The following is an 18,530-nucleotide window of genomic DNA, read 5'->3' on the forward strand; positions in this document are numbered from 1 at the left end:
CTTAGCTGCGACAGAGTGTTTAAGCAGGGACCCCCCACCACATATAATTGTGTTGCAGATTAAGCTTTTCATGGATTTGATAAGATTGTTTCATGGACTTGTTTAACGGAACTGTCATGTTGGATTTGTGTTCATGTGTTTAATTTATTCACTTAATCCGTCAATAGGCCTACTAATTCAACTTGAACTTTCCTCTGCACTTAGTCTGCTCTTTTCCCCTCCCCACCAAATCTCTTTGCAAAAAATTGCCGATCTACAAGCTCAATGGCTATTGCGACATGTTGTGAGCTTGTAGATCCATTACATTTGGAAAATATTCCCTCATCATAGGATTGCTAGGGTTCAAGAGGTTAATGTAAAAAGAAAGGGAAAATAAATCCTATCACACAAAGATTTGGTGGTATCTACAGTAGGATAATTATTGAACTGCATTGTTATTACTATATTTTGCTGTTTCTAATATGATTTTCTCCAAAGGCTGAAGGCCTAGGACGAGACTATTTTTTGCACCCTGTCTGTCCGTCCGTCCGTCCGTCCGTCCGTCCGTCCGTCCGCCCGTCCGCCCGTCCGTCTGTCCTGCCCCTGTATGTGTGTGTGTGTGTGTGTTTGTATGTATGTGTGTGTGTTTGTGTGTGTCTGAGTTCGACCTAAGGACATGTTACCGTGAATTTGCCTGCTCAAGTCAAGTGTGACCACTACTGTATCTCTTATACTTTTATAATGTAACGTAACAATGAAGAATCTCGAACAATCTGACTTTCATTCACAATAATTGTTTCATGATTGCAGTCCTTGCCAGAGAGCAGAGTCTCCGACACCCAGCTGTGTGTCTATGAAGAGTGACCGGTCTAGACATATTCCTCCTCTCTTCAGTAATGAACATCCAGACACAGAGTATGTGAATCCTCCTACAAAATATACAATATACACAACACTATAACACAACAAGGTGATCTCCTGCCAAGTTAAATGTGTAAAACGACCAAGAACAAGTCTAATAGCGTTGTGTCCTCCCTGCCGAATATTTGGCTATATCTATTGTAAGTTATTATCTGTACAGTTTGTGAATGAAGTACAAATCACAATGCGATGTTCAATGGTGAAGCTGCGCTATAATTACCGGCTGCTTGTGTGCATGTCCTATGCAAGTCTGTCTGTGCGTCCGTCCGTCTGTCCGTCCTTCCATCCATCGCCTAATGCTTTTCTGGCCAAGGACCCCTTAGCTGAAAGAGATCAAGCAGGGATCCCCCACCACATATTGTATAAACATGCCACATACCACACATTCTATACTGCCTCCCCCTGGCCAGCCGGGGCTCCCCAGGTGTGGCAGAGGGAGAGCCCAACCCAGGATTACAGCTTAGGCAATTGGCACTGGGTGAAAAAATGGGTTCCAAAATCGTGGGATGAAAATTAGAAAAAAAAAAAAAAAAACACTAAGTGTGTCCAATTTTAGTTTCCTCCGCCCGGCTAAAAGTCAGCCTTCAACCGGCCAACAGTGGTGGTGGTAATTACTCCTTGGGTACGTTACTCGTAGACCACTTAGGTCCTCTGGCACCGGTCTTTTAAATCATCCTGCGGCAGAAACTAGGAGGCACGGAGAAGCAGCCATCAGATGTTATGGTCCTACACTGTGGAACAGCCTGCCCGTAAACCTTATAATTATTTGTGTTATAATCGATTGTTCTTTTCCTTATTGTCTTTTTGATCTGTGAAGCACATTGGGCTGCACTTGTTGTATGAAATGTGCTATATAAAGTTTGATTGATTGATTGATTGATTGATTGATTGATTGATTGAAAATAAATAAACAAATGTAATTATATACTTATATTATATTCTATAACATAATATTTCTACAGAGAGAGATTTGGAATCACACCTGGACCGAAGATACAGTCTAATCAAACCAGAAGTGGACAAAGTAAGATACAAATTGAACTAATTATCATGTTAATAACTGAAGAGCTTAAAATGCGGAAGACAGTCAGACTAAATGTCCAAATTGTGACAGTAACATATATCAAAAACAAAGGCAAATTGTCCAATGCTATTTTGTTAACTGGTTTTCCTGAAAGAATATATGTTTTCATTGAAATAATAATGAATTTAAATTATACTATGTCATGAGTTAGATAATACATTTGGTTGAATTGTGTAAAATGTTTCCATTCTGTTCTTATAGCAGGTGGCAGTCTGCAGGAGTATTTAAAGGATTACAAGATCAGTGTGAAAAGTCTTGATCGTGTGACATACATCACTGAAGTGTCCTCCCTCAGCAGCATCTACACAGATATCTACATCACAGTGGAAGAGAGTGAAGGGGTTAATAACCAACATGAGGTCTGGCAGCTGGAGACACTTTCCAAGAACAAGACCCTCCATGACGAACCAATCAACTGCTGTGACATCTTTAAACCACTCCTCCTTGGCAGAAAGAACCCCAGCAGAAGAGTTCTGACCAAGGGCATCGCTGGCATTGGAAAAACATTCTCTGTGCGCAAGTTCATTCTGGACTGGGCAAAGGGTTTGGAAAATCAAGATGTCACTCTCCTGGTTCCCTTTTCATTCCGGGAACTGAACTTGGTCAGACATGAGAAGCACAGTCTTCTCACACTGATCCATGTTTTCCACCCAACATTAAAGAAGGTCACAGCAGATCAGCTCGCTGTCTGGAACGTTGGCTTCATCTTTGATGGTCTCGATGAAAGCAGGTTTTCAATGCACTTCCACAACTATGACATTGTTTGTGAGGTCACAGTGACATCATCAGTGGGCATGCTGTTGACAAACCTCATCGAGGGGAATCTGCTCCCCTCAGCTCTCCTCTGGATAACTACCAGACCTGCAGCGGCCAATCAGATCCCTCCTGCACGTGTTGACATGGTGACAGAAGTACGAGGGTTCACAGATCCCCAGAAGGAGCAGTTCTTCAGGAAGAGATTCAGTGATGAGAAGCTGGCCAGCGCAATCATCTCACACATGAAGACATCTAAGAGCCTCCACATCATGTGTCACATCCCAGTCTTCTGTTGGATCGCTGGTACCGTTCTGGAGGACATGTTGAAGACAAACAAGACAAAGCAGTTGCCCAAGACCCTGACTGCGATGTACAGCCAGTTAGTGTTGGTCCTGACAAAGAGTAAGCATGATGGAACACATGAGGTGAATCAACAGCAGCGCATGGATACTGACAGGGAGGTTCTTCTGAAGCTGGGCAGGCTGGCATTTGAGCATCTGGAGAAAGGTAACATCATGTTTTACCAAGAAGACCTGGAAGTGTGTGGTCTTGATGTGAAAGAAGCCTCACTGTACACAGGAGTGTGCACAGAAATCTTCAAGAGAGAAAGTGTGAGCTTCCAGAGAACAGTCTACAGCTTTGTTCATCTGAGCATCCAGGAGTTTCTGGCTGCAGTTAGCCTGTTCCACTGTTTCACACAGAAGAACATGAAGGTACTGAAGACATTCCTGGGAGGAGGAGGAGAAGAAGGAGAAGGAGAAGGAGAAGAAAAAGAAGAAAAAGAAGAACAAGAAGAAAAAGAAGAAGATATGACCCTAGATGACTTCCTGTACAGAGCCAAGGAAAAAGCCCTGAAGAGTAAAAATGGCCACCTGGACCTCTTTATCCGCTTCCTTCATGGTCTCTCACTGGAGTCCAACCAGAGTCTGTTAGGAGGCCTGCTGGGTGAAACAGGATACAATCCAGAGAGCATCCAGAGAATCATCAACAACCTGAAGAAGATGACCACTAAAAATTACTCTCCTGAGAGAATGATCAACATCTTCCACTGTTTGATGGAGATGAACGATCAGTCAGTATTTCAGGAGATCCAACAGTACCTGAAGTCAGGGGACAGATCAAAGACAAAACTGTCTGAGTCCCAGTGTTCAGCTCTGGCCTTCATACTGCTGATGTCAGAGGATGTTGTGGACGAGTTCTTCCTGGACACATACAACACATCACCAGGGGGACGATACAGGCTGATCCCAGTTGTGAGGAACAGCAGAAAGGCTCGGTTAGTATCCATGTGGATAGAAAACCTACTAGAACAGAGTCAAGCTACCTTCACACATAACACAAATAGAAATGATGGTTAACATAAAACATTGAACCCCCTTTGGGTCCTTGTGGAGTTCTAGTCAGTTCCCAGTAAAATAGGGAACAAATTAATTACTTTACACCTATTTTACGCTTCAACTATTTAAAAATAGACGATCTACAAGCTCATGTGTTGTGGTGCGTTGTGTGTGAGTTGGTTGAAAATGAAAATGTTAACAGCATCTTCTCTTATGGGGTCCCCGACACAAAATATTTTCAGATGGGGTCCACAGCCAACTACATATAATAAAAATAAATAACCACTAATGTAAAAGATACAATAACCACGCCTTTAAAATCTGTCTGGGTTTCAAATCGTGATACTATTTTTGTAGACAAATCCACAGAGCGCCCTGTAGTTGCACAATGCACATTCATTATTGCGGTGTCAGACACGTGTATTCTACTCACTTAACCTGCTGTTTTATATCACTTGTTCACATTGGAAGTGACAAATAGTTAGTGTGGTTGCCCAACAGGGCAACACATTACATTCCTGGGGAAACTTTATTTATTGCTAGGGTAACTTTTCCGCTGCCATTGGAAATTGACAAACAGACAGACTTCTGTCCGGGATAGGGAATCGATTGGAGTGGGAATTAGTAGGGAATCAATGGGAGTGGGAATCAATAGGGAATCAATTGGTCGAGCTTCTCATGACAGTTAGCTTACTGCAGAATAGTCACGTCAGCAACTACACTTGTAATTTCCAATTGCATCTTTCTAGTTTAAAATGTTCTGCTGCACCACACTTATCAATAGACACTTACATTAAAGTATAAGGGATGTACACACACACATATGATGAACAAGTAACACAGTGTAAGGGTGAGTAGTGACAGTCAGGTCCACATCGGTTGAGAGAAGTTGTTATTGTGCCTGTGGGTACCGCCATATAGTGACAGGACCGTGCCATTATAGTGCATGGGTGCCGTCCCCTATAGTGACTGGACCGTGCTTCTCCTCCAGTGGCATTTTGGCGCCATCTGTTGGAGATAAGTGGCGATGCAGTTGTAGCGTGACTCACTCACTTTCTCACTGATAGACGGATAGACACGGGTTGGAGGTTTTCAAGAACTGTAACCTGGGGGTTGCAACAAGCAGTTTCCACATCGCAACAGGAGTCTTGGCACCGCAACTATTATTGTGTCACCTACAGGGCAGTGCTCTGTGGATTCACCTTTAAACAAAGACCAGTAAAAGACAGATAAAACAAGACTAAGAGTCTAAAACCCTGCTAGTTACACCCAACATCCAACATTTGACTGACTGTCTGTCTGTCCATATGTACTGTATGTGTATGGCCTCACCAGCTGCAATACCACTGGGTGACCTACCTTTAAGTGGCGCTGTTAACTAATTGACTGCCAAGGCCCGAGTTTCCCGATTTATACAGTAGTCCCAGGCTGCCACAGCCCGAGTTTCCCGAGTTGGAAGCCATTTTGATTTTTTTTTTCTTTTCTTTCAATTTTTTTTTTTTTTTCAATTTTTTTTTTTATAAAAAGAAATCTTTAAAAAATGCCTCAAATGTATTAGGTATGATCGCAATTGCGAAATTGCATGTTTAGCCCCATAACAAACACATCTTTCAAAATGTCAAAAATGGCTGTTTTGTCTGACTTTGAAGGCTTGTATCTCATGAATGCCTGAACGGATTTCCAAGCGGATTTTTTTGTTTGAAAGCTGTTACTACACATATGGTGCATGATCTAGGCATGGGCGTGCACGATCCGTGCACTAAAAATTGATCCGTGCACTAGAAATTTAGGAAGGTGGCAGTGTTTGTTTTGTCTGACTTTGAAGGCTTCTATCTCATGAATGCCTGAACGGATTTCCAAGCGGATGGTGCATATATGGTGCATGGGCGTGCACGATCCGTGCACTAAAAATTGATCCGTGCACTAGAAATTTAGGAACGTGGCATCCTGGTACTTGGCGGCCATCTTGAAAAGGGCATTCAATGAGTTAAGCAGCCTAAGGCACCGCTCACTCGCACTGGTTGGGATTTTACTTTTTTCAGATATGTTGTTTATATGTTTATGTAAACTCACAACATATTCTGAGCCTGTAGATCTGCTATTTCTGCTGAATTCTCTGCCCAGAATAGGGTTGCTGGCCACATGGTGGCTCTCTACCTTACAATATGTGCAACATTTTTAACTAGACAGAAGATCTCTTCATTGACAGTGAATGTTCTCTAATCTGTTTTAATCATCCCTGATTTTACATTTAATCTTTACAGAATTAGTGGCTGTTTACAGACAGAGTGGGAAATTGTGGCTTCAGCTCTCAGCTCTAATCCTTCACATCTAACAGAACTGGACCTCAGTGGGAGCAAACTGGAGGATTCATTCATGGAGCTGCTCTCTGCAGGACTGAAAAGTCGACATTGTAGACTGCAGATTCTGAGGTAGGATTAATTTACCAGTATTATTATTATAACACTTATAAACACTTATTGTATTCTGCCATACTTAATGTTCTTTATTTATTCCTGCAAACTTGGGCACTTTATCGTCCATACGGACTCATAAGGCGGCCGGCCCTGATGGGATTGCCTCACGTGTCCTTAAGTTGTGTTTCGACCAGCTTTCGGGAGTCTTTACTGACATTTTTAATATGTCCCTGTCATTGTGTGTGGTAACGTTGTGTTTCAAGGAAACCATAATTGTACCCATAGCAAAGAAAAAACCTGTCGCCTGTCTTAATGATTATCGCCCTGTGGCTCTGACCTCTGTTCTTATGAAGTGTCTGGAAAAAATGGTTATATCACATATAACGCACATTATCCCTGCCAATACTGATCCATTACAGTTTGCATACTGTGCTAATAGATCAGTCGATGATGCTATTTCTCTCGCACTACACATTGCCTTGAAACATCTGGAGAACAGGAACTCTTATGTCAGACTGCTCTTCATAGATTATAGCTCTGCCTTTAACACGATTGTACCATCTAAGCTTGTGTTGAAACTCAGGGGTCTGGGTCTTGGCAGTAGTATCTGCAACTGGCTGTTTGACTTTTTGACAGGCAGGCCACAATCTGTACGAATAGGGAACAAGCATTCATCTAAGATATTGACCAGGACTGGAGCGCCCCAGGGCTGCTGCCTCAGTCCCTTGTTGTATAGTCTGTTCACCTATGATTGTGTTGCCAGGTGTGGCAATAATTCTATTCTCAAATTTGCAGATGACACCACGGTTATAGGACTAATATCCAACGATGATGAGAGGGCCTACAGGAGGGAAATTGAAGAGCTAACCCTATGGTGCCAGAATAACAATCTCTCTCTAAATGTTAGTAAAACAAAAGAGATCATCGTTGACTTTAGGAAGTCTAAAGTCAATCACAGTCCTGTAACCATAAATGGTTCACCTGTAGACATAGTGGACAGTTTCAAATTCCTGGGTGTTCACATAACAAACTCACTCACATGGTCTCAAAACAGCGAAGGTATCCTTAAGAAAGCGCAGCAGCGATTGTACTTTCTGAGGCGCCTCAGGAGATTTGGCCTAAGCACCAAGGCTCTTGTTAATTTCTATCGCTGTACAATAGAAAGTGTTTTGACAGGATGCATCACAGTGTGGTTTGGTAACGCGACTGTTCAAGACAGAACACAGTTACAGAGAATTGTGAAGAGAGCTGCCAAAATTATTGGCACAGAATTACCACAGCTACACACAATCTATAACACACGCTGTAAGAAAAAGACAGAGAACATCTTAAAGGACAGCTGTCATCCCGCCCATTCCCTGTTCTATCTCCTCCCATCCAAAAAACGTTACCAGAGCATCAAATCTCACACCACCCGTTTCAGTAATAGTTTTTATGCTCAAGCAATCAGGTTGCTTAACGAAGAGATGGAAGCGAGACGTAGGTAGTCATGTGCAATATACACAGTTTTTAAACTGTACACTGTTACACTGTATGGTTGTTTTGTTGTTTTGGGTTGTCCTGGGAGACCTGTTGTTGTCGTGTTTTTTTGTGTGTAATAAGGCTGTGAGTGCTCTTGGCACAAGCATTTCATTGTATGTCTATACCTGTATGGATATGCATTTGACTAATAAAACTGAACCTGAACCTGAACACAACACCCGATACCACCCACAATATGTACATCAAAACGTATGGCTTGACTGGGATGATTGGGCGATAAAAATTCTTGCCATTACACTTTACCACAGCAACATAATATGCAAGGAGAAAAAACAAACAAAAAAACATTGACTTTCAATGGCGAAAAAAAAGACCTTTGGCACCACATTACTCTGGCATATGTTAGGCTATGTAGAAACATGCTTTAACCCTTCCTAACCTAATATTAGTCTATTATAGCTATAGAACAGTGAAGTCATGACGCGACTCGCTCATCCCCCGGTTCCACGGAAATAATTCTCTATGGTTTTCTCACCATCAGTTGATTCTTCATATCCATATGAGTCAAACCGCTGAGATAATTTGTTTATAATTGGAACACAGTTCTTATATGACACGATATGAAAAAGGTCTATGGGAATTCAGAATGGGGGAAGAAAACCGCAAACCAGGTAGGATGTGTAAATTACATCACACTTCACTACTCTAATAAGAATATATTATTAAAGAAAATATAATAATTTGTTATATATACATATATATATATATATATATAGCCCATGAGAACAGGGACTTCAATCGGTATTTGAATGCAATCACAGTTTAAAATTGTGGTGCTTTACTCAAGCTGACCATCCAAACAGCCCAGACATTTTCCAAACAAAAATGATCATAACACAAACCACTGACACTACTAACCGCTAACACTAGCCGCTACTGCTCACCGTTAACCACTAACGCTAACCGCTAATGCAGTTTCCTTTTTTTTACAGACTTGTTGGCTGTGAAATCTCCCAGACAGGATTTGAAGTTCTGTCTTCAGCTCTCAGCTCTAATCCTTCCCACATAAAAGAGCTGGACCTGAGTTACAACAACCTGCAAGAATCATCAGTACTGGAGCTGATCTTTGCCGTGCTGAAGAGTTCACGTTGCATGCTGGATAATCTAAGGTCAGTCAATTTACACAATTTGATTGATTCTGTTAGATTATCAGCGTGGTTGCTATATTCACCAGACTATTGTTCTAGAACTTTTATGCCAGCTAAAGTTTTTAGCCACAAACACACACACACACACACACACACACACACACACACACACACACACACACACACACACACACACACACACACACACACACAGTACAACAAGAACCTCAAAAGCAATCTGTTACTTCGGTTTGTAAATTACTTTACTAGCCGTCTCTGTACTGTTAATGATTCCAAAAGTCATACTGTTACTTAACTAGATTGATTATTTAGATCAAGCTATTCCAGGCTACCTACCGGTATACTCTTTCCAGCTCTTGGGTCCCTAATTATAAACCCACAGTCCATCAAGATATTGAATCTGTAATTACAGACTTGCTGGCTGTAACATCACACAAACAGGATGTGGAGTTCTGGCTTCCGCTCTCAGCTCTAATCTTGTCCATCTGAAGCAACTGGACCTCAACTTTAACCGCCTGCAGGATTCAGGACTGAACGTGCTTTCTGATGGACTGAAGACGCCACATTGTACACTGCAGTTCCTGAGGTAAATTCTCTGTATGGATCTCTACTTGAACCCCTAACCCCTAACCCTAAGCCTCAACCATAGGCGATTCAAGCCTCTTCTATCAGGGGGTGCAAGACAGACCGAGTACTTCTATTACGTCATGCACGCGCGCGCGTTTTTTAGCGGTTTTGTCCTGTTGTTTTAACGGGTTTCTGCGGTTTATTTTTTACCCAAATGTAACCCAAATAAAGTGCAAAACAGGTGCTTCTTTTTCTAGACACCATGAAACAGAACAGAAATACTTGCCCCTCCTCTCTTTTTGCGCACATTTTACAAACCACGATCACTGTTTTATTTAATAATTATAGAATAAAGTTACATTACAAAAAAAAGTAAAAAAATAAATAAAAAAATGTCCGCCTGGTGGTCAGGGGGTGCAAGTGCACCCAAGGACACCCCTTAAAATCGCCTATGCCCTCAACAGCAGTTTGTTGTCTCCACCAGCCGAAGGCATGGGGGAGAGTATGTTTTCGCCCCTGTCCGTCCGTCTGTGTGTCCGTGCGTCTGTGCATCCGTCCGTGCGTCCATCCAGTTTGTTACCAGCTAATCTCCGGCGCCGTTGGCCCGGTCGCTGTCAAAATGAGCACACACACTCCCTGGATGCCAATTCAGAACCTCTGCCACACATTTTTCAAATGGCCCTGTTCTAGCGCCTGTTCTAACACATTTCTGTACACTACTCTTAGAGATTTTGTCCACAAATCCTACAAATCGGTAGACAGTATCTCTGCAGTCATGTGATCAACATGGATCTTTCTGATTTTCCATATTCCTGATTGGCTACAATTGGCTTCCAAAGTTTGCAGCTTGCTCCGTTTTGAACAAAATGCCTCAAATCATGAACACAGCGTGCAATCTTGGTGAAATTGGGTGTGCACGTTCTCCCACTAGGCCGAGGAAGAAATGCCACTTCAAATTTCTCAAATCAGCCTCATGGTGGCGCTATAACAGGGCAATTTGTGTTTTTACCTTTATCTCCACCGATAAGTGTAAAACTTTGTTGGCTAATATTGGCTTCCAAAGTTTCCAAAGGATTGCTCCGTTTTTGAACAAAATGCCTCAAATCATCAAACACAGCTTGCGATTACTGTGAAATTTGCCACACATATTCCCACTACGTCAAGGAACAAATGCTACCCTTTTCACATTGGCCTGTTATAGCGCCACCAGCAGGTAGACTTTAGCAAAACACATTTTTGGAACACAATGCCTCAAATCATGCATGCAGCGTCCGACTGGTCTAAGATTGGCGAAGAACACATGCCACCCTTTTTACATTGGCCTATTATAGCACCACCAGGACACCTGGCCTGGTGGAGACCTGTGCTCGGAAGATCACTGCTTCTAGTTAAATGTGTGTTTCTCTGCAGCTTGTCAGGCTGTGAGGTTACAGAAGAAGGCTGTTCTTCTCTGGCTTCAGCTCTGGCCTTCAACCCCTCCCATCTGAAACAGCTAGAGCTGAACTTCAACCATCCAGGAGGCTCTGGGCTGATGCAACTCTCTGTTGCAGTCAAGAAGCCACAATTTGGACTTGAGACTCTCAGGTGAGTAGAATTATACAATAACAAGGTACAATAGTGTGTGTGTGTGTGTGTGTGTGTGTGTGTGTGTGTGTGTGTGTGTGTGTGTGTGTGTGTGTGTGTGTGTGTGTGTGTGTGTGTGTGTGTGTGTGTGTGTGTGTGTGTGTGTGTGTGTGTGTGTGTGTGTGTGTGTGCGCGCGCGCGTGCATGCGTGCGTGCATGCGTTCGTACGTGTGTACTTACTGACCGTACTGACCAAATCTCCATATGTGAACATTGGCTTGAAACATGAATTGTGGGGAAAAAGAACTGTTGCAAAAATCTTTATTGTTTGAACCAAGATAAAGTCCCTGTTCTCGTGTGCTGTTTCACACCATTTCACATCATAACATAAAAAAAAAGGAAAGAAAAACAGTAGGCAGTAACAGTAGGCCTATACCAGAGTAATATGGCTCCAAAGTGAGGTGATGTTTTCTGTTTGGGTCCATTGAAAGTCAATGGTGATCTTGCGTATTACGCTGCAGTGAAAACACGTAACGGCAAGAAATTGAATATCACATGTCCCTGCCGAGCCGCAGGTTTTTAATTATAATTGTGTCAGGTAGTGGAGACGTTGTGTTAGACAATTAGACATTGATTAATTGTTGTTCTACTTTCTACAGTGTGAATCATGGAGGAGAACACTGGATTAAACCTCAACTCCTTACAAGATGTGAGTCAGTCTGTCTGTCTGTCTGTCTGTCTGTCTGTCTGTCTGTCTGTCTGTCTGTCTGACTGGGGGCACCTAGGGCTCTATCCTCTGCCCTCTCCTTTTTCCCTCTACACCAAACCTCTTAGCTGAAAGTAGCAGATCTACAAATTCACAACAAGTTGCATTGTGATATGCTGTGAGCGTGTAGATCTGCTATTTTAGCATTATTCTTATTATTACAGAATACTGACTGTAGGGTTCAAGTGGCAAATTAAAGCTGAAATCTGGAATTGATTTTACATCACTGACTGGAGTTCCTCATGGCTCTATACTAGGAAAATCTAAATGACAAAATCTATAAGCGCCCTATGTGTATTACTATTACTATACTTGTGAGGACCAGAATGCCCACAATATATTATAGTAGAATATAAGTAAATAAATCATCAAAAACATATTGTAAAAAGATTCAGATTAACATTAGGATTACATAATTTAGTTTTAGAGATTAGATATAGCCTGATTTATAGTTAGTTGTGTGCCGGTGTCATGCAGCGAAAAAAATAGGTGAGCTATCTGATATATAATGAAATCACTGTGTGTGTGTGTGTGTGTGCGTGTGCGTGTGCGTGTGCGCGCGCGCGCGCGTGCGTGCGTGCGTGAAAAGTTATGGTTCTTGAAAGGTTCCATGAAGAACCATCACTAAATAATCATTTTGTTTAGTGAAGGTTCTTCTTTATGTTCCTCATGGGGTTCTAGAGAACGTTCTTTGAGGAACCTTTAACCATTTTAAATCCTAGCATCCACATTTTGGGCATGTTTTGTACCGCCATTGACATAGATCTACTAAAGCCCATTTTCCATACCAGTTTTTAGCCCGACACTACACGACACGGCACGACAACGCACCGCACCACATTTTTACTTGTAGGTTTTCCACTACAGTAACCCCCCCCCCCCTCTCCCCTCCTCCTCCCCTCTGCCCCTCCTCCCCTCTGCTCCCGAAATAAATCGACGCCCCAACATACGAATAGGATCTTTCTCTGTAAACACAACGGAGACGCTAACTTGCGCTAATTATTTTTAGAGATGTGGTGGACAATGTTTTAGATGCCACACACTTACACAGGTCTTCATCGAGTCTTTACAACTATAGCGACGACTAATGTCGGGGTGAACATAGTCAAATAATAACTTTATTGGCCAAACTACACAAAGAAGAATGCTAGAATGTAATAGCTAGTTGCGCTAGCATACATGCTTGCGCAGCTACAGTACATGTACTGTAGATTCTTTTCCCCATTCAACACATGCAGTTACAAATACAAACAGGAGACCTAAAGATCTATATAAAATAACGGATGGCCGACGCATTGGCCGTTGTTTATTTCGACTCGCGACGATAGATGTATGTCCACTGTGTTGGTTATGTTCTTGGTGCTTCGTGGAATCTCAACTGCAGGGCTGGGGAACACAATTCTGCCTATAATCGACCTCTTTATAAACAGATATAGCCTATAAAACAAACAGGTGTTGCTTTTATACCGGTATTTGATTTGCAGCCGTGACTGCAAACTCAAATCTGTCTCAAGTTGTTATGAAGACACAGCTCAGCCAGTGAGCCAGATTCTCCGACCAATCAGTATCAGCAGCCCGTATACGTCACTTTTAAGGCACCGCTTGGTCCAGTCCGGACCCACTCTTGAGTGGATACTAAATAGTACTCCGATTAGTACCACTTTCACACCACTCTACCCAGTTCCTTGTAGTGGAAAACCTGACACAAGTGGGCGGTGTGGTGTGGAGTGGTGTGGTGTTGGGCCTGTGGAAAATGCGCTTAACAGTACGCCATGTCCTGTTGAGTGCCATTGACGGAGATCCCGGTCATGTATGTGTTTTCAGGGATTCCGATAGCGGACACAAAACGCAAGCGATCCCAGGACTCCTGAAGAAGTTATTTTCCTAGATCATTTCTTTGCTTAAAACTTGCTTTTTTCTACGGACCATAACTAAAGAACGGATGATCCCATACGTGTGTGTGTCACTCAATGAATTATGTTTTTAATGTTTACTGTGTTGTTTTCTCATCAGATTTCCACCGTCTCACACTGGACGCAAACACGGCACACAGAAGGCTCTCCCTGTCTGAGAACAACAGGAAGGTGACAGATGGGGGAAGGGTTCAGTATCCTGATCATCCTGAAAGGTTTGATGAGCAGACACAGGTTCTGTGTACAGAGGGTCTGACTGGACGCGGTTACTGGGAGGTAGAGTGGAGTGGAGCGGTTGACATAGCAGTGACGTACAAAGGAATCAGCAGGAAAGGGAAGGGTGATGACTCTTTACTTGGAAATAATGGCATGTCTTGGAGTCTGTACTGTGATGGTCTCTTTGGTGACAGTTACACTGTCAGCCACAATAGGAGGAAAACTGTCCTTCCTGTCTGTCTCTCTGACTCCAACAGAGTAGCAGTTTATGTAGACTGTCCAGCGGGGACTCTGTCCTTCTATGAAGTGTCCTCTGATACACTGACACACCTGTACACCTTCCAGAACACATTTACTGAACCTCTGTACCCTGGGTTCCTTGTTCTTGGCTCTGTGTCTCTGTGTGACAGACATGGTGTGACAGACAGGGTGTGAGGACAGACTTACAGGGTGTGAGGACAGACAGGGCAGAGGGGTTTAGAGAATGAATATGGTTCGGTTGCCATCGTGTCACAACATGTCATTTCTCAAACACTAGCTCGAGACCCATGTTTGGTTCACAAGTAAAGTTCTGTTTACTTTTTTGTATTGTTTTATTTCCATAGATTTTGTTAACTCATTTGCTGCCAAAAACGAGGAACCCGAGAATTTCGCGATGTACCTCCCTGCCATGCCCGAGGAACCCGAGAATTTTGAAAAAAAAAAAAAAAAAAAAAAAAAAAAAAAAAACCCAAAAACGATAGTAGGCATGATAGCGATCACGAAATCGCATGTTTAACCCCCATAGCAACCCCATCTTTCAAGCATGGCAGCCATTTTTGTTTACATTATAGGAAAACATAGTGGCTGTTAACTCATGAATGCCTGAACGGATTTCCATTCTGATTTTTTTGTTTGAAAGCTGTGAGCAATGTGGACACACGTGGTGCCTGATCTAGGCATGGGTGTGCATTATCCGTGCACTACTGATTACATGGAAGTCTATGGAGACTCATGGCAGGATTGGAGTACGAAGGTATTGTTAAATGGCAGCAAGTGAGTTAAGGAAAACAATGCATTTTCATTGTAATTGAATCGTAATGAAATCATAATGAAATTGAAGACTTTCAATAAATGCCATGAATGAAAAATAAACTTTTAAGAAGTAGTTAAAAAAGCAGATCTGCAAGCTCACGACATGTCACATGCCTAAGTGCTGGTCTAGAACATTTAAACATGAATAATGTTTAGTTTTATTGATAAAGGGAATATAAAGATTTACTCAAGTGTTAAGAATGTTGAAAATCATTGTATTTTAACCTATAAATTGTAATTTTACACATTTTCTTTAATAGTATATATATTTACCCATATCTTCAAGAAATGTAAACCAATGCTGTTGTATTTACATTGTGCCAATGTTACAACAATGAATACAAATGTGTTGATTAAAATAAAACGCACGCACGCACACACACACACACACACACACACACACACACACACACACACACACACACACACACACACACACACACACACACACACACACACACGCGCAGAGATGGGCAGTATTTGAAATACATGTATTTGAAATACGTATTTGAAATACTTTTTTGTATTTTGTCATTTGTATTTGGCTGGGATGGAAAAAATTGGATGTAATTTGTATCAAAATACTTTCAGGTCTCGTATTTTCTGTATTTGAAATACAAAATACTTTTTAATGTATTCTCAAATGGACACGTGTTTATTTTAAACATTCACAAAGGTTTAAACTGTAGGGGGAAAGACATTTTCTTTCAATCTAATTTTCTAGTGGTTTGTGTGTGTGTGTGTGTGTGTGTGTGTGTGTGTGTGTGTGTGTGTGTGTGTGTGTGTGTGTGTGTGTGTGTGTGTGTGTGTGTGTGTGTGTGTGTGTGTGTGTGTGTGTGTGTGTGTGTGTGTGTGTGTGTGTGTGTGTGTGATACTGCCATAGCACTTGACTTTGATTTGCTTCAAATGTAACGTGCATTATGATTACAATTTCGAATTACTTGCGCGCAAGTACTGCGTTCATCTGCGTATGTATGTATGTAGGTTGGTAGGTAGGTAGCGGTGTGTGTTTAAGCACGTAGCACAATAAGGGACCAGCATTTCTGGTGATGTCAGTGGTGATATCACTGCCATCGCCAGTGGTGATGCCAGTGGTGATGTCAGTGGTGAGCGCACCTCATGGCGCGCTCTGCTGGCGCACAAGCAGGCCATACATGGCCTACTTGTGCATGGCCTACTTGTGCACAAGACGCAAGTTGGCACCTCAACAGAGTGCAGTTTTAGCTATTATTATAAGGCTGGCAGAGCGGTTTTGCACTCTATGAAGTACTGGCGCAGAGGCACCTGTGCATTCAGTCTGATGCCATAGTTCCTTTACAAGATAACGGTAAAGTGGGTTCCAGACGATACGCGGTCACCGCCTCCTAGTAATTAATTTTCAATGAGAGGCGGGCGGCTATTTCTGCCACGCAGCGAAGTTTTGAGGCGGCGAGCAGGCGCAGTCCCGTGAAAATCCCTGCGAGCGTGCTCGTTTGTGCATGCGCACATGGGCAGTGAGAGATGGATTGTGTTCATCTTTGTGAAATACCGAGTGGCGTTTACTCACTGAGCGAGTGTGTTTGTGTCTCACCGCGGTGCGGTAACCACTGATCCAAGCGACAGCCATAGCGGTGACCGCGCATCTTGTGGAAGGCACTTCTGGCCTGAGCTCTCACACACTGGCACACAGTGGTAAACATTTAGGCTGCCTGCTCAAGACAAACATAGTATGGTCAATTTAAGTGCCTTTCACACGATACGCGGTCACCGCTATGGCTGCCGCTTGGGTCAGCGGTTACCGCACTGTAGTGAGACACAAACATACTCGCTCAGTGAGTAAACGCCACGCAGTATTTCACAAAGATGAACACAATCCATCTCTTGCCGCCTGCATATGCATGCACAAACGAGCACGCTCACAGGGATTTCACGGGACCGCACCCGCTCGCCTCGCTGACCCCAAAACTAAAAAATGAATCACTAGGAGGCGGTGACCGCGTATTGTCTGGAAGGCACTTTATTCTTCGAAATTCTGACAGGCAATTCATTTAATACTTGGCAGTCAATCTATAAAATTACTTATCATTGCATCAATTTTTATAAAAAGTATTTATGTATTTTCAAAATACAAAATACGTATTTGAATCTTAAATACATTTCTCTGGCCTGTATTTATATTTTGTATTTTGATACATTTTTTGACCCAGTATTTGTATTTTGTATTAAAATACTTTTCAATGTATTTTCGCCCATCTCTGCACACACACACACACACACACACACACACACACACACACACACACACACACACACACACACACACACACACACACACACACACACAATATTTATTTGCATTCACATTTAACAAGGCATTGACAAACAATGTTAGATGCGCATTGTGCAAACTTGGGAAACTCAACAATATTTCATGATACAGATCATGGGTACACCTCCTTCATTATGTACGGTATGTCAATTTTAAGGCTGGGCTTTCTTTTGAACCCCAGGGAACTTGGCTCTTTGCCAGGGGCACTTTACCCATTGTGTATCTAGAAACATAGAAGATCTACAGTAGCAGTACATTCTAGCAGAGATGCTAGTCTAACATGGTCTTATAAGGACATGTACTAAAGATAAGGGCACCATACAAAAAGTTAAAGAAATACAGATGAGACAACTCAGCTGTTAGATTGAGTTGTAGTTGAGTTGAATTAGCATATGTAGGGCCTATTCTGTGAAAGCTAGTTGACTAACCACTCAACAAGATTGAATGGGAGGCCAACAAGAACATAATACACATATTTGGTAATCTATACAGTTCTGCCACCACAACACACACGACACGCGTGCGCACGCAGGGAGTGAGGTTGGCTATCTTTGAACCTCTTGTATGAACAATTTGTTTTAGTAACATCTCATACCAGATAGCAGTATCTTCAGCAGAACTTCCTTCTTCTTGGTCTGAAAATCGTCATAGATTTATGTTGGACATCAAGGTGGTCATAATGTCCTTCTTCAGCCATTTCATCAATATCATCATAAATAGACATGTCGGAAAGTTTAGGCACAGCCATTTTTTGTGAATTGAATTCTTCTTGCTGGTATTTGATACTTATACCTCTTCACAACACACTGAAGACTTATCTTCACTAATAGACAGGTAGAATCAATTTCTCCAATGTAAATTTTTGTATTGTGCATATGTAATGAGATAATTAGCATATTTGACACATGGGTGGAAATGACAGGAAACCCTATATGTAGCATGCAAATAATTAATAATAAAAGAACATTAAAAACTGAA

The 18,530-nt window shown here is 42.2% G+C and overlaps 1 protein-coding gene across 1 annotated transcript; it reads left to right on the forward strand.

Annotated features, from left to right (window-relative positions):
• Positions 1-875: 875 nt before the first annotated feature.
• Positions 876-14,591, forward strand: LOC308301955 (protein NLRC3-like; the record flags this gene model as incomplete). The annotated part of the gene is made up of 8 exons (XM_080746102.1): positions 876-894; positions 2,189-2,404; positions 2,762-3,349; positions 3,560-4,016; positions 8,969-9,145; positions 9,615-9,712; positions 14,055-14,204; positions 14,581-14,591. 8 exons carry the CDS (start codon positions 876-878, stop codon positions 14,589-14,591), a joined length of 1,716 nt encoding a protein of 571 aa, XP_080602228.1.
• Between the last annotated feature and the right edge of the window lie 3,939 nt (positions 14,592-18,530).

This window comes from Nannobrachium achirus (assembly GCF_963921795.1).
Source record: "Nannobrachium achirus genome assembly, chromosome: 17".
Taxonomy (NCBI): domain Eukaryota; kingdom Metazoa; phylum Chordata; class Actinopteri; order Myctophiformes; family Myctophidae; genus Nannobrachium; species Nannobrachium achirus.